General features: G+C 40.0%; 2 protein-coding genes across 2 annotated transcripts; one reads left to right on the top strand and one right to left on the bottom strand.

Annotated features, from left to right (window-relative positions):
• Positions 1–3366: 3366 nt before the first annotated feature.
• On the bottom strand, positions 3367–12357 carry LOC5517935 (transmembrane protein 245). The gene is made up of 13 exons (XM_032362347.2): positions 11693–12357; positions 10150–10366; positions 8726–9279; positions 8265–8369; positions 8103–8185; positions 7929–8019; positions 7342–7440; positions 6121–6306; positions 5669–5791; positions 5028–5158; positions 4832–4932; positions 4210–4384; positions 3367–3719 (listed from the first exon to the last, which is right to left on the bottom strand). The coding sequence occupies exons 1-13, from the start codon at positions 12224–12226 to the stop codon at positions 3437–3439; spliced, it is 2682 nt and encodes an 893-aa protein (XP_032218238.2). The 5' UTR covers positions 12227–12357; the 3' UTR covers positions 3367–3436.
• A 118-nt stretch (positions 12358–12475) lies between these two features.
• LOC5517875 (protein farnesyltransferase subunit beta) lies at positions 12476–14047 on the top strand. Its single transcript, XM_001637878.3, has one exon. It carries the CDS (start codon positions 12628–12630, stop codon positions 13831–13833), a length of 1206 nt encoding a protein of 401 aa, XP_001637928.1. The 5' UTR covers positions 12476–12627; the 3' UTR covers positions 13834–14047.
• The last annotated feature ends 132 nt before the right edge of the window (positions 14048–14179 follow it).

The following is a 14179-nucleotide window of genomic DNA, read 5'->3' as shown; positions in this document are numbered from 1 at the left end:
TACCGCTCACATTTCTCTTCCTTGATGAGGGTGTGATTGTCCATGGTACTTGTATTCTACTTGCCTTTTTTAAACAGCAGGTTCACCAGGTCTTTCTATGTAATCTCGTTTGTTATTTGCGCTTAAAACTCTTAGGGGAAAAAGTTGATCCCCATACCCCCTTTCGTATGCCCAAAAATCAATTGGTTTGATTTGCTGGACTTCTCCTCTTTCGCGCGTTTAAAAAGAACTAAGAATAGCAAAGTTAATCACTGATTTCAACCCCTTTTGTGCACGCCAAATAAAAAAAAGGCATCATGTCTAGAATAAAAATGACTAGAAAAAGAGAAATATATATACTATATATATATAGTTGAAAAAACAAAAACGGCATCTTAATTTCTCTTTTCTTTTCCAGAACATTTTATAAGTAAGGTCTTTATTATTTGCCTTGTGAGGAAAAGCGTGAAAAGGAGTTAAGAACGCTCTCAACCATGATGTTTAACGGGGCGCGAGATTAATATTTCATTACTGTTTGAGATAAGTATTTTCGTAAGAACGTCCCCCCTTGGTAGCAATTCCAAGTGGGAGATAATTAGGTGTTTGTAATTTTTAGTGATGGGCTCTCACGCATGGACACTAATGAGATATTAGTAATTCCTCTTTTTATGGGGTCTAGAATGCTGCCGTGCTCCTTGTATTTGCTTATATTTCATCGTGATGTCGTGATATCAGATTGGTCTTATTAGTATATGGGGCATAAGAAGAGGGTGAAATTGGATGAAATTCGATGCGAGTGAGATAATTGCAGGTCCGTGACAGGTGACAAAGCGTGCAGGGGAGGGGGGGTATATTTATTGTCGCCCGGTGTAAACGGTCTCCTATTATCAGATTCTTCTCGATTAAAGCAGCATTGTCACCAGTTTACTTCCGGTCGATTACGTAACAATCTCCGATGATTTTTAACGGAAAACGCGAATAATATTTCAAAATATTGAAAGCAGTGTATCTAATGGAAGTTTCTTTGAGGATGTGATTGATAATTTAGTGCGGATGGCCTTTTAAATATCTTGGATTTTTATGGATTCTTTTATCTTTAAATGGTTGAGGTTTCCGTCGGATCTCTGGAAGTAAACTGGCGACAATGCGGAGCCTTTAACAGAACAACCGTACCCTGGGTACCAGGGGCTCCGAGCTTCGCGGCCTCTGGTACCCAGGGTAGAACAATCGTAAATGGTCAGCTGAGGTCTGCTAAATGGGTTTAAAAAGCCATGCTCAAAGTCCTGGATATACAGGCCCTTATGCACAATATGTTCTTCCTTTATGTTTATAGTAGAAGAAAATATCATATATGGGGGAGTTCCGACAATAGTTTTTAGATAACTTGATTATCAAAACGTTAATTTACATGTAAGAGGAGCTTGAAGTGCCCTGGTTCCAGAGCCTCAAACGTCTCCTCTATTTAGGCCACTTCATAGAGACGTTGAGGGGGGTTGCAGGGGGTGCGAACGCATCCACCCACATTGGCCGAAAGTCGGTTATTGTTTTCGGATCTCAATAGACGTGCTATTTGTAGACAAAACTATAAAGCATAAGCTAGATCACTCTAGTATGCCCCCCCCCCTTAGAAAAATTAGGGGATTTCGCACCTCCTAAAGAAAAATCCTGGGTACGGGCCTGGTTCGGTTGCTATATTGTCCAGTAACACGTCTCCTGGGTACGGGCCTGGTTCGGTTGCTATATTGTCCAGTAACACGTCTCCTGGGTACGGGCCTGGTTCGGTTGCTATATTGTCCAGTAACACGTCTCCTGGGTACGGGCCTGGTTCGGTTGCTATATTGTCCAGTAACACGTCTCCTGGGTACGGGCCTGGTTCGGTTGCTATATTGTCCAGTAACACGTCTCCTGGGTACGGGCCTGGTTCGGTTGCTATATTGTCCAGTAACACGTCTCCTGGGTACGGGCCTGGTTCGGTTGCTATATTGTCCAGTAACACTTACAGGCGACGCTATCTTCTCTTGAACATGAGAGAGGATGGACATTAGGATCGATATCTTTTTTTATTTGCTTTGATTTTGTATTTATTAACATTTGTGTAGTATTTTTTCAAGTGATCCCGATACCAGGGATAAATAAAAATGGTTCCCCCTCCCAAAATTGGAATCGTGATCCGGAATCCATATAAATCTTGTGATCCCGTAAATTTTTGGGCAAATGATCAATGACAGATATTTTACTGGATCCGCGCAGGGGTTATAGGATAATTTTACTACAAAACGATGTCTTGTTAGTGTTGAATAAAGCTCGTATTCCTACCTGAACTGGCGCCCGTTTCTTGAAACTCCCGAGAATTCTCGGGCCCGAAAACTTTATTTTGCATTTTTCCCCAAGATTTCGCATGTTTTCCTTTTTGGAACCGCTTTCATGATTTAGAACAGTTTGAACTTCCTCTTGGTTCATATTCCAAATGATTACGCTCAAAAGGGCTATTTTCGAAGTTCTGCTGAAGCCAGAAAGTTACCCGAAAAGTCTCGGGTGACTGCGAGGTCCCGAGAACTTTCTTGATATTTAAGACGTGATTTTCGGGCCCGAGAAGTTCGGGAAAGATCAAAATCTATAAATATATAAAGAGAATCATCCTTTACATGAATCTTTGTGGTAAAATACGATGTTTGACAACATTTTAACACGTTTAGATACCATAAATTTTATGTGTCTACTTGCACGGCTTCCGGTAAAGGAGGGGAAAAACTAGCTGCACGGCTGTCTCCCATTTTCTCGATTTTTAGCCTAAATAACAAGTTTCTGGCTTTGAAACCCTTCCACGATTATTAAGAACAGTCAAGAGATGTGTCTCAGCTTGAAAAGCTGTGCATTGAGTGACCCGCAAATGCTCGGCACAGTAACGAAGCGTAAATTTTATAGGAATTAGCAAGCTTTTCAAATTTAAGGAATGAATCGTTTTCGGGCCCAAGAATTCTCGGGTGTTTCGAGAAACGAGCCCCTGGTTGAAAATGGATTCAGTAAAACACGCAAAAATCTAGCAATAAAACTTGTATTCTAGGCTACAACCTCGTATCGTATCTTTAGTGAGCAGTCTTTCTGTAATGATTATCTTTACGTTTTCAACACCTAAATTGTCTGCTGTCTCTGTAAACTTATGTGATTATTAGAAAGGCTGTACCCACTAGAAGTTCAACCGAATTTGACCCCACGGAAGCTCAGTGCGCTCATAAATAACAATAGAATTCTAGAGGGCTAGTCAAAAAACTATCGCTGTAGGTTATCAGGAGTGATTTTCTAAGATATCTAATCATTGCAGATTGACTGGACTGACTTGGGACTGGAGAAAAGTGTCGCCGCCTATAATGGTTTAAGATTCCGCGCTTGTGTGACATTATTTTTAATAATCATAATAAGGTACAATTACAAAAATGTCGTCTGTCGTACGATTCATCTACAAGTTAAAACTTTGGCTCTGGTGCGCCCCTAAAAATGGAGTGCGGGGGGTCCTTTTGTACTCAGTTTCCAGGCCCCTCCCGTTCGGGACGCGCGCCCCATCCACCGCTGACATCAGTGTGGGCTCACCCGAAGGGCTTCCTTCCTGTATCATGCTACCGTACACGTTGCATGCCACAATGAGACAGCAAAGCACTATGGGACCGATAATGGCACCTTCCAAGCCAACGCAATATATTCCTCCAGCCACTGCGAGACCAGTCAAGTAGGGGTGGCCGCCCCTGCAAATAGATCAGTATTGAAACAATATAAAATCTGCGAATCAACTGGGTGATTTGATGACGCGAATGCAGGGGCGTGGCTTCCTATTCTTTTTCCGTGAAAGACACGAGGGCCCAGCGATATGATATGAGGGGGCACGCATGATGGAATCACAAAGTATCTGGTCATTTTGGAATCACAAAAGTATCTGGTCATTTTGAACAAATGTTCTGGGACTGCTTTTTATATCTTTTTAGTAGGCGGGGAAGGGTGTGGTTTTTGTGTAGCCCTGTGTTGTATATCGCATTTAGCTCCTCCTCTCCTCTCAAGAAGTCCATCCTTTGACATCAGGAGTTTAAGGACCTCCTTCCTCTTCCCTTAAAACATTATTGTTTTATTTTGTTGTACAAGTCTAAATCACAATTTTTCTTATCCCCATCATGAAATTGGTTGTGGTGTACATTGTTAAATCTCGCAGGGATGAGTGACTATCCCAGATGAATAACCTACCCTGAGATTTCACTGTATATAGCAGTGTCTACAACATAGGTGGGTAGAACATGACAGACTGCCAGAATAATTGCCCGCACACTATCTTCATGGACCAACCACAACTCCAATACTGCAGGTACGGCGGCCCAGTAAGTCCCCACAAAGGGAACAACAGAGGTGACAGCAGCTATAGCTGTGTAGAAGAGCATGGTGTTTAAAATGCAGGACCACAACCTCACAAAATTGAGGTGATAGCTATATAGTAGTGTTTATATAGTGCCCATTAGAGGGAAATAAATCAAATACATGGCAAATGAATACTCTGCATACTGACAGAAAGGCTATACATGTATAATAAGCTTCTTAGCTTCTTTAGTAGTTGACATTTTGTCTTCTAGTAACTTGAAAAATTGAAAATCATTCACTGTCTTAGACAAAGGGATGACATCAACACAAACTCAACCCAAACCTGTAGCTAAGGACAGCCACAAGAGGTGCTAAAATCCCACCCCTAACCCTCCTCTTTTCTAACTGCTAGTTCTGTGTTAAAATAAAAATATTTGCATAACTCCTATGTCGGTGCACCCCTTCTGGCTTTAGCCTGAGACCTGAAGTATTATGATATCATAGCATAATGCACCTGAAGGGATGAACACTATATTGACACCAAATATGGTATGCGTAAGTACAGTGTACAGCCCATAGAATGTTGCCATCTTCAACGCAGCACCAAACACATCCCTGCAAAGTTGAAGGACAGGAATTATTGAGGATGAAATGCAGAATGCCTATATTGGGTATGGCCTGTTACAAAACTGATTAAAAAATATTAATACCTGATGGCCTTGTATAGAGATTCACCAAACCCTGCTGTACCCGATGCTGACATTTGTCCAAACCACTCAACCGGTCTATATTGGTCGCCAGAAGTGCTGAGTAGGTAGAACAGTGCCGTCATGAACACAACCTAAAATAAAATACAAATAAATTAATCATTGGTCAGCAAAGCGCTGTCATGAATACAAGAGAAAGTAAGGTGGAAGAAGTGTGTGCCATCATGAATTTAATCTTAGGAACACAAAAAACAAATGCATCATCTAAGGTGAGATTATACTTTACTCAAAAAAATAAACAGTATCTTTTTGTGTTATACTTTCTACCTTGATTTGAGATTAACCTTTTTCACCAACACAGGCCTCTAAGGAGGCCGAGTCTATGCTATCTAAGCTATGTGAACAGAATTCTACCGGTGGTGAAAGGGTTAAGCCATATAATAGTAAAAGTATTTAACATATCCATGAGTGGGTCCAGGTTTTTCCAAGGGGGCTCTAAAATATAAAAAAACATGATGGGAGAAAGATTTGTGGAATTTGGCTCCCACAATTCATTCCAAAATTTCCACCCAAAGAGGCACCAGCGTCCACTGCCATGGGTATTAGATGAGTGTGAGAAAAGAGCCTTTTATTCTGTTACATACCATTGATAATCCAGCATTGAGTACATAAGTGCCACTGAAGAAAACCAAGGATAATACCATTGTTACCAGATTGATGACCATGCTGACATTTCCCTTGACTATCATCCATACTGATTCCAGCAACTGGAATAAGCATATAAACATACAAATAGCAATAACAAAACAGATTTATGTTGTGTTATATGTTGTGGGTGGTTATTATTATTATTATTTTTTGGCAAGTAAAAAAACACAAAAATGCACAAAAACTTTTATTTCAATTTCTGCCACCTATCAATCCGAGGATTGATGGAATATGGCCGCTCAATTATTATAGCAGTGCCACAAAAAGAATCAGAATCTATGCATGTCCATATAAAAGTGAGTGAAAACATGTAACATGTTCAGTACTAGTAGAGCAGTTACTGTAGGAACAATAAGGGGAAATAAAAAACAATTCAGTACATACTTACAGACATAAGAATTCCTAGATTTTCTCGTACAACTGAAAACAGGGCAGTAAAATCAAAATTGATGCCTTCCCGACGAAACCAGTTCATCATTCCCAGCCATGATATACTTGATGTCATGTTGGCTTTAGAGTGGACCATGGGAACTCTACTGCCATTAACACTTTTGTGATTCAATGTGTCATTTTTCTGTTGATAACAAGAACAGTAAGTTAAACTATATTCACGGCTGCTAAAATTACGCACTTGTGCGGAAGCGCGTAATTTGGCTTTCTCCGCGTAATCCACAAATTTCCGCGTAATCCCGCGTAATTTAGCTAAATTTTGAAAGACAAAACATTTAAGTGCACAGCTGATGAGTTCTTTTGAGCTTCTTACCTCTATTTCTCATAAAAAAGTCAGATATTCTTCGTAAGAGTGCGATATTTCGAACTGAATTTCGAAAACAAATAAAATGACTAGGCGTTCTTTGCTAAACCGCGAAGGCGTAGGACTAATATTAAATACCTTTTTTAATTGGCTGGTGGTTAGGAGCCAATGAAAACTCGCCTAAGATATTTTCGCGCAAAAAATAAACCTTTTTCAAGTTATTTCGTGCTTTTCTTCGGTACAAAATGGAGTTTGGGCGTAACAGTTGATATTCCGTGTAATTTAGCGCGTAAATCAGTAAAGAATCCCGCAAAATTTTGATTTTTAAAGAAAAATGTATTGCAAAATCCCGCGTAATTTAGCGCACAATGATTGATTTTCCGCGTAATTTAGCAAAGAATCCCGCGTAATTTTGAGTTTTTTTCCGCGTAATTCCAGAAGCCCTGTATATTGTCACAAACACAAAACAGAGGACAAATTGCAGTCAAAAGGGGTCCATTTTACCTACAAGGGGTGGGGTATACCTTACCCACTAACAACCCCTTTCAAGACAACCAATAGTAAAAAATACGCAAAGATCACAAAAAACTCCCATTTTCTGGAGCTTGACCTTTGTAGTCTAAAGCAGTGTTAGAGGAAGTCCATCAAAAGATGGTGGGAAGGAGGGATGACACTTGAGGAATTTCTTTTAATCTAATGAAACTATTGTTTATTGTGATAAGAAAAGAAAAATAGAATCTCTAGGAATTAGCTGGGAAAACCTTAATTCTAATCGAATATAATGCACAGTAACCTAGGTAGGACTATGCCTTTGTTTTAACCCTTCTAATCCAATACAAAGTAACCATGAATTACCCCTCCGATCCAAGCATGGTAGAAACGGTCTGTCAGCTCCAATACTGTCTGCTGCAGCTGAGTCGAGTTCCCACTTTGCCCACCCAGGAATTTTTCCACCTGTGAATCACACACAGACAATAATTACTAGACACTAAGATGCCTTCCACAAAGGTTTTTTTTAATGTCCAACGAATATAGACTGGTTAGTTAAATTTGCAAGATAGGACCGTCATTTTAATATTAGTCATCTAAGTTACAAGGAATATACTGTCCACAAATAAACATATATTACAGGAGTTTCAAGTAAAACTATTAACTGAACCCAAAACAAATTCTTTGGGGAGAATTCATCAGGGATTACAAAAAATTCCTTATCTATTAAGTTGGTACCCAAAACATCTCATGTATCTGAAAAGGCTGGGTTCAATAAGTTTTAACAATTTGTAATCTTTAAAATTTGTGAACTGTTGCAAGAAATAAAAGATTCAGCAACCACCTAAGCAAATAAATACCTCTCAAAAGATCCAATCCTAAACAGCTCTCAAATACACAAACAAATCTCTGACAATGGAGTGTTCTTTACAATGGACATGTCAAAAGCAAACCTTTGAAGCTATCCACTTTCTACCATACATGTAAGCTCTTTCGAGATTTGCATCAAATGTCTTTTTCAGCTCAGCATTTTCTGTGATCCATCTGAAAAAGAGAGAAAGTTTAACTTGCTCTTCTCAGAAAAGCACTTATAATACACAAGAGTGCAGCACAATTGTAAAACATACTCAACAAGTTGGGGGTTGTTCTTCACAAAGTCATTCACAAGATTTCCAGTCACTGTCACCAAGTAAACACTTTCGTGATGCACCTGATAACAACAAGAAGATAATGGTTCAATATACCTACAGATGTGTTGGAAACCATTATGAATAAACAATCTCTCTCACCTGCACAGCCAATAAAACAGTGACAACAATACTGACAACAATCAAGCAGAGAACAATGAACACACTCATCAAGTTATCAATTGACATCTCCATCAACAAATTGACCTGAAATATCAAAGCGAAGCATTAGAACTGATAATCACCTTAAATGTATACTACATATGGACTATTGACTATTGACTTGGCAAAACTTTGCCTGCTGGCCTTTTATACCAGCCTCTATACCAGCCTCTTGAATAACATGTGAGGGCCCCTGTGAAAACATCCATTGCCTTTTGTAAGAAATCAGAAAATGGATGCAAGCTTGTTTTTTTACAAAGTTTTTCCCCATTACTATTCTGTAATCTATCGACTAGAGGGTGTGAACAATTAAAACAGCATGTTTTCACTTCAAATATCAAATATCACTTGCACATCAATTAAGGTGGGTTTAAGTTGAGTGCCAACCAATGTATACTAACCTTTTGGTCCCCTGTTATAATCATTTTAGCAAGCCCTCTCAAAGGCGGAGGGACCAGGGCATCCTTTCTTACAAGAACCCAAGTCTTGAGCCTGTCAATCAACCCCTCAGCCCACTCACACATACATGCCCATGCACCACTCCACACTACCACCAGCTTGATAAGGTATATTGCGATAGGTATGGGTAGAAGCTGGAGAATCCAGGCATGGATCCATAGCCTTGTAATGACAATTCCCCACAAAACAGCAATCAGGTATGGCCGGCTGGATCGCTTAGACTTGGATGACTTTTTGATCTTAACTCTTGTTTGCTTCAGTTGTCGAAGTCTCTGCAGCCTGCTGTATGCCTTGCCATCAGTGATATCCTTTGGTGTTGCTGGGAAGGGTGTTTCGCTAGTGTGCTGTGTTGCTTTGGGTGAATCCTCATTAGTGCAGGTCGAGTCATCCGAGTCAACCTCTAGAGGGGATGCTAAGGCTGCAGCTGCAACTGTCAGACCTTGGAAGATACTATGGCGCTTTGTCTGTGGGTTGTCATTGTTTGTCTTGTTGTCAACTAGAAAAATGAAGACAGCATTGGAACACAAGATGCTTTATTAGGACTCAAAATATCACTTAACATGACAGAAAAATGTTTCAAATACTGTGTTACCGCTGAAGCAGAAGTGACGTTGTTTTGTTACATGACTTATTTTAGTCTCTCAAATTACACCACAAATAGAGGCTAAGTGAATCTGGACGCAAACTGTTAGTGAATCTTTGTGATTGTGAATCGTTAATTTTGGAGATACTTTATACCCGCCAACGTTGGTGAGTCATCTAGCTCAATATAGCTCGTTATATTCATAAGTTCTGTTCTGGCAAAATATTATACAATTGTAAAGCACCAAAGTTATCTATTATTGATCATGCTTGACCAATGCTAATACCAATGCCATGCTAAGACCACACATATTATAAACCAATCGAGCCAGCTGTGACCTCGTAAACTTGAATGGTTTTAGTGCCTAAGCAACTAGCAGAACTTTGAGAGTGATTTTGCAGGTTTTCAGCAAGTTATGACAATATGGAGTCAACAACAATTACTCCTGAGGTAAAAAAAAATCGACCTCATCTTAACCAATCAGATTGAGATCTAGGTAATGACTACTTGAGCTAGTAAAAAATTGCCCATTTTTAGCAATTTTTGACTATGGTTATCCAATCATTGCCAAAATATGAGAACAATTGCTCCCAGGGTAAAAGGTTGCTAGACTCCAAGGGTGCAATGCATGATCTTACGCATTTCATATCAAATAAAATGGAGAATACCAAACTTAGTGCTAGATAACAAACAAATTATTAGCCTACCTGTAGGCTAAAAAAAAAAAAATTACTACTCCTATCTTCACATATCACGTCTGCCATTTTGTCAGTCAACACATACCTTCATCCTTGGGTTTAACTTCTTCTGCAATGAGCCCTACAATTGACAACACTGCTACAAGAAGGAATAGGGGTACCCTGTAAGGCCCAGCAATAGAAGCTATGTGGATCAGAAATGCCAACCAAACAGGTACTGATAGGATATGCAGAACCTTAGATGTGGAAGGTGACCACCAGAAGATTAACGCCCCAGTGTAGCCAATAACAATTGACCAAACCTACAAGAAAGAAGTTCAATTACCACTTAGCCACCCATTCACTTTCAAAACAGAGGAAGGCTAGTCTAGGACAAGTACATGTTACTTTTTTTTTTTTTTTTTTTTTTGGGTGGGGGAGGCACAGCCAGGCTTCATGTGGCAGAAAAATCATTCAGGACATTAATTGGTTGGGATGGTTGATTGATCAAACAGTACAGTACCCTGGGTACCAGAGCCTCAAAACTTCTCTTGCCCGGTGCTGCTCAGCCATAATGTCATGATGAGTGAAGCGAGGAGGCTCTAGGTGGGCGAGTAGCTATATTCAGTTCCAGTCTCAAATTACATGCCTAAACTAGTTTTGCGGGTATGACGTCAGTCACACAACACGAGAGCTGTAAGCTTTCAAAGTTTTGTTGTTATTCTCATACTAGAGTGATTAAAAGTATTGCCAAATGGCCCATGGAGAAATTTTCCTGCACTAATTTCTGTCATATCTGCAACAGCAATTCTTTAGGCAAGTTTAATTTGTTTACTGACTCTAAGACGAAGAAGGAGCGATTGGTAGAATGTCTGTTTGCATAAGAAACCGCCTGAGTAAGGCAGCTAGGAAAGCTGGAGAATGTTAAGGGATCATTGATAGAGAGCTGCAAAAAATCAAATCAACAAATGCAAGGAAATGTGAGAATCAAGAGCGATAGGTTTGAAGCCTCAGAAAGTCACTGTTTGCGCCCAGATGAATGCAGGCTTAGCTCCATCTTCAACTTCACCTTAGGTACAAAATGCAACCTGCAGCTCCAGCCCCCTCTATGTGTGCCTATGTGTAAAGGCTGAACTTTCAGCCTTTGTAAAACAATGACAACCGTGTTTTTTTTTTTTTTTTTCAAGCTTATCTCAAATACGGGTATATTTACTAAATATTGTTTTGTGTTACTATGACAATCACGTCGACTAATCAGCCGCAGAATACAAAATCTGTATTTCTGGAACTGAAAAAAGCTACTCCCCGCCCAGAGCCTCCTCGCTTTGCTCGTCATGGCATTTTGGCTGAGCGTCACTGGATGAGAGAAGTCTGGAGGCTCTGCTACACAGGGTAACAGTACTGTGGAATCTGTAATAAAAATAAATAATGATACTCAATAGAATGAGAATCTGTACACAAATGATTATGACTTATGGTCTCAACAACAGTAAAATGTATAGGAAAAACAATGCATTTTTTCTATCCCTAACAATATCTATGTCAAGATTACACTTGAATATCAATGAAAATTAAACAGATATTTGGGTTTTGCAAAGAATCTTTCTTCAATGTGTCCTAGCCATAGTTAATTTTAACTATGCACTAACCATGAATGGATTGGTGAAGTATTCCATCACATTATACATCAGAAGGCCAATATTTTGCACAAACCTCAGAATCTCTAAGAATGGCTGAAACACGTACAGCCCGTAAACAATCGGCAAAAGTAGTATCGCCATTACTATCAGTCTAAATCTACGCGCTATGAATCCCCCTAGGACATCCGAGCAATTGTTCAAGAGTTGGAATGGCAAAACAGCCGCCCCGACAACTAGAGGCGTATTGGAAGAACTCATTGACTTCAGCCATCCCCGGAATATCCGAGTAAGCGTTCTCTTGAAGGGGTGGAGAAAAGCGCCGCACAATCCAGCCCATAATAACGGCCTCAGGAATGGCTCCATCACAAAATAAACGGCAACAGCAGCTGCACCGACGAGAGAGACGAAAACCAGAGCAACCGTGTTATAGAAAGCTTGCTTTAGGGCTTTCTCGTGTTGGGCCCCAACAGAACTGAGGACAGCATTAAATGGAGAAAAATATTCGAAGCTTGACTGACGATTAGGTGATTTCAAGGTCGTCATTGCGCTTATAATATTGTGTAGAGACAGCGACAAACGTTTTATCTGGTCATCAGTTGTTTTTTTTTTTTTTTTATCAACCGGCCGCCATTTGTATTTTGTATGAGGCTGCTGACTGGGCTTTACAAGTTCTGTCATAGGGGAGGGGAGGGACAAAACTAAAAAAGATGTTTTGTGAAATTAGCTGTGTATTTCAATAAAATATAAAACAGGCTTTATTTTTATTTAATTAAGGAAAATTTATAACGCTTTCGAAATAAAATAAGATCAGCATACCTATTATATTTTTTTCCTTTCGTTTCGTAACAAACATATAACGATACCACCCAAGCACAAGAAGATAAAGTCCATCAAGTATCAGGTCAGTGGTATTTCCCATTAGTGTTTAGGCTTGGCTTTCAAAAATGGCTCTTCACTCTAACAAAAGTGTTGGCGAATTACGCTTCAAAGATGACGGCTTTCCGACAGCTACATCTAAAGAACAACAAGCCGTAGAACTTAAAATAGCAAAGAATTACTACTCCTATCTCGCTGTGATGGATTTAGATCCAGAGATCCCTCTAATTCGACAAAAACATTTAAACTACGTTCGCCGGGGTCTTGTTCGATTATCCGATTCGTACGAATGTCTGGACGCTAGCCGGCCTTGGCTCTGCTATTGGATGTTACACTCATTAAAACTGCTCGGCGAAGAGGTGCCGCTGCAACAAGTCTCTGACATAGTTGGTTTTCTTCGCCGGTGCCAACACCCGGAAGGTGGATTTGGTGGCGGTCCGAACCAAGTTCCACATTTAGCGCCGACATATGCCGCTGTGTGCGCTCTTAGCATCCTGGGCACTGAAGAAGCTTATAATGTAATAGATAGGCCGGCATTGTATAATTTCATTATGCGCTGCCGAAATCTTGACGGCGGATTCCGTATGCATGTTGATGGCGAGGTTGACATCAGAGGAGCATACTGCGCTGCTGTTTCAGCATCTATAACAAACATTCTTACACCAGAATTGTTTGCGGGGACTGCTGATTGGCTAAAGTCTTGTCAGACATACGAGGGAGGATTTTCAGGTGAGCCTGGTCTTGAGGCTCATGGAGGTTACACCTTCTGTGGCTTTGCATGTTTGGTACTTCTTGGCAAAGAACACATCGTCAACCTAAAACAGCTCTTGCGTTGGGCAGTAAACAGGCAAATGAAAGCCGAAGGAGGCTTTCAAGGCCGCACCAACAAATTAGTTGATGGCTGTTACTCATACTGGCTTGGTGGACTATTTCCTTTGCTACACAGCGTACTGGAAGCCAAACAAGACAATGCCATAAGCCAGGAAAAGTGGATGTTTGACCAGGTGGCTCTACAGGACTACGTGTTAGTTCAGTGCCAATACCATGCGGGGGGTTTGATCGACAAGCCTGGAAAGAGTCGGGATTTCTACCACACCTGTTACTGCCTGTCTGGCCTGTCTGTTGCACAACACTTCATGCTTGGACACAGAATGAACCGGAACATTGTCGGTGGTGAACACAATTTGTTAAAGCCTGTTCATCCAGTATATAATATATGTATTGAGAGTGCTGTAGAGGCTAAAAAATATTTCAAATCTCTTCCAGAATTGTAACATTCATATAAATATACTGAACTGAGGAATTCTTGATTATCAAAAGAGAGAAATTGGGAACTTTTGTATTTCATATTAAAGTGAACTCCATTTTGAATTGTTTACCAGGCCTAGTTAATTCTGGTTATCTGTGTCAGAAGTGCATAATACTTCATAAGTTTTTTTCATAAGAAACTGATAGCGTTTACGAACTTAATTAAATACTTGAATCCAACTCTTGCATCAGTTTCTTGAGTTATCTATGAGAAGGAGTAAATTTTTAAATCAATCTTTATCGCGCAGTCATAGGTATCATATGGAAAAGTCATAGTATTTGGAGATTCCTTAATACGAAATGACCCACTTT

This window comes from Nematostella vectensis, chromosome 2 (genome assembly GCF_932526225.1).
Source record: "Nematostella vectensis chromosome 2, jaNemVect1.1, whole genome shotgun sequence".
Lineage (NCBI taxonomy): Eukaryota > Metazoa > Cnidaria > Anthozoa > Actiniaria > Edwardsiidae > Nematostella > Nematostella vectensis.
The sequence above is the reverse complement of the archived record's forward strand: the minus strand, read 5'-3'. Positions and strand labels throughout refer to the sequence as shown.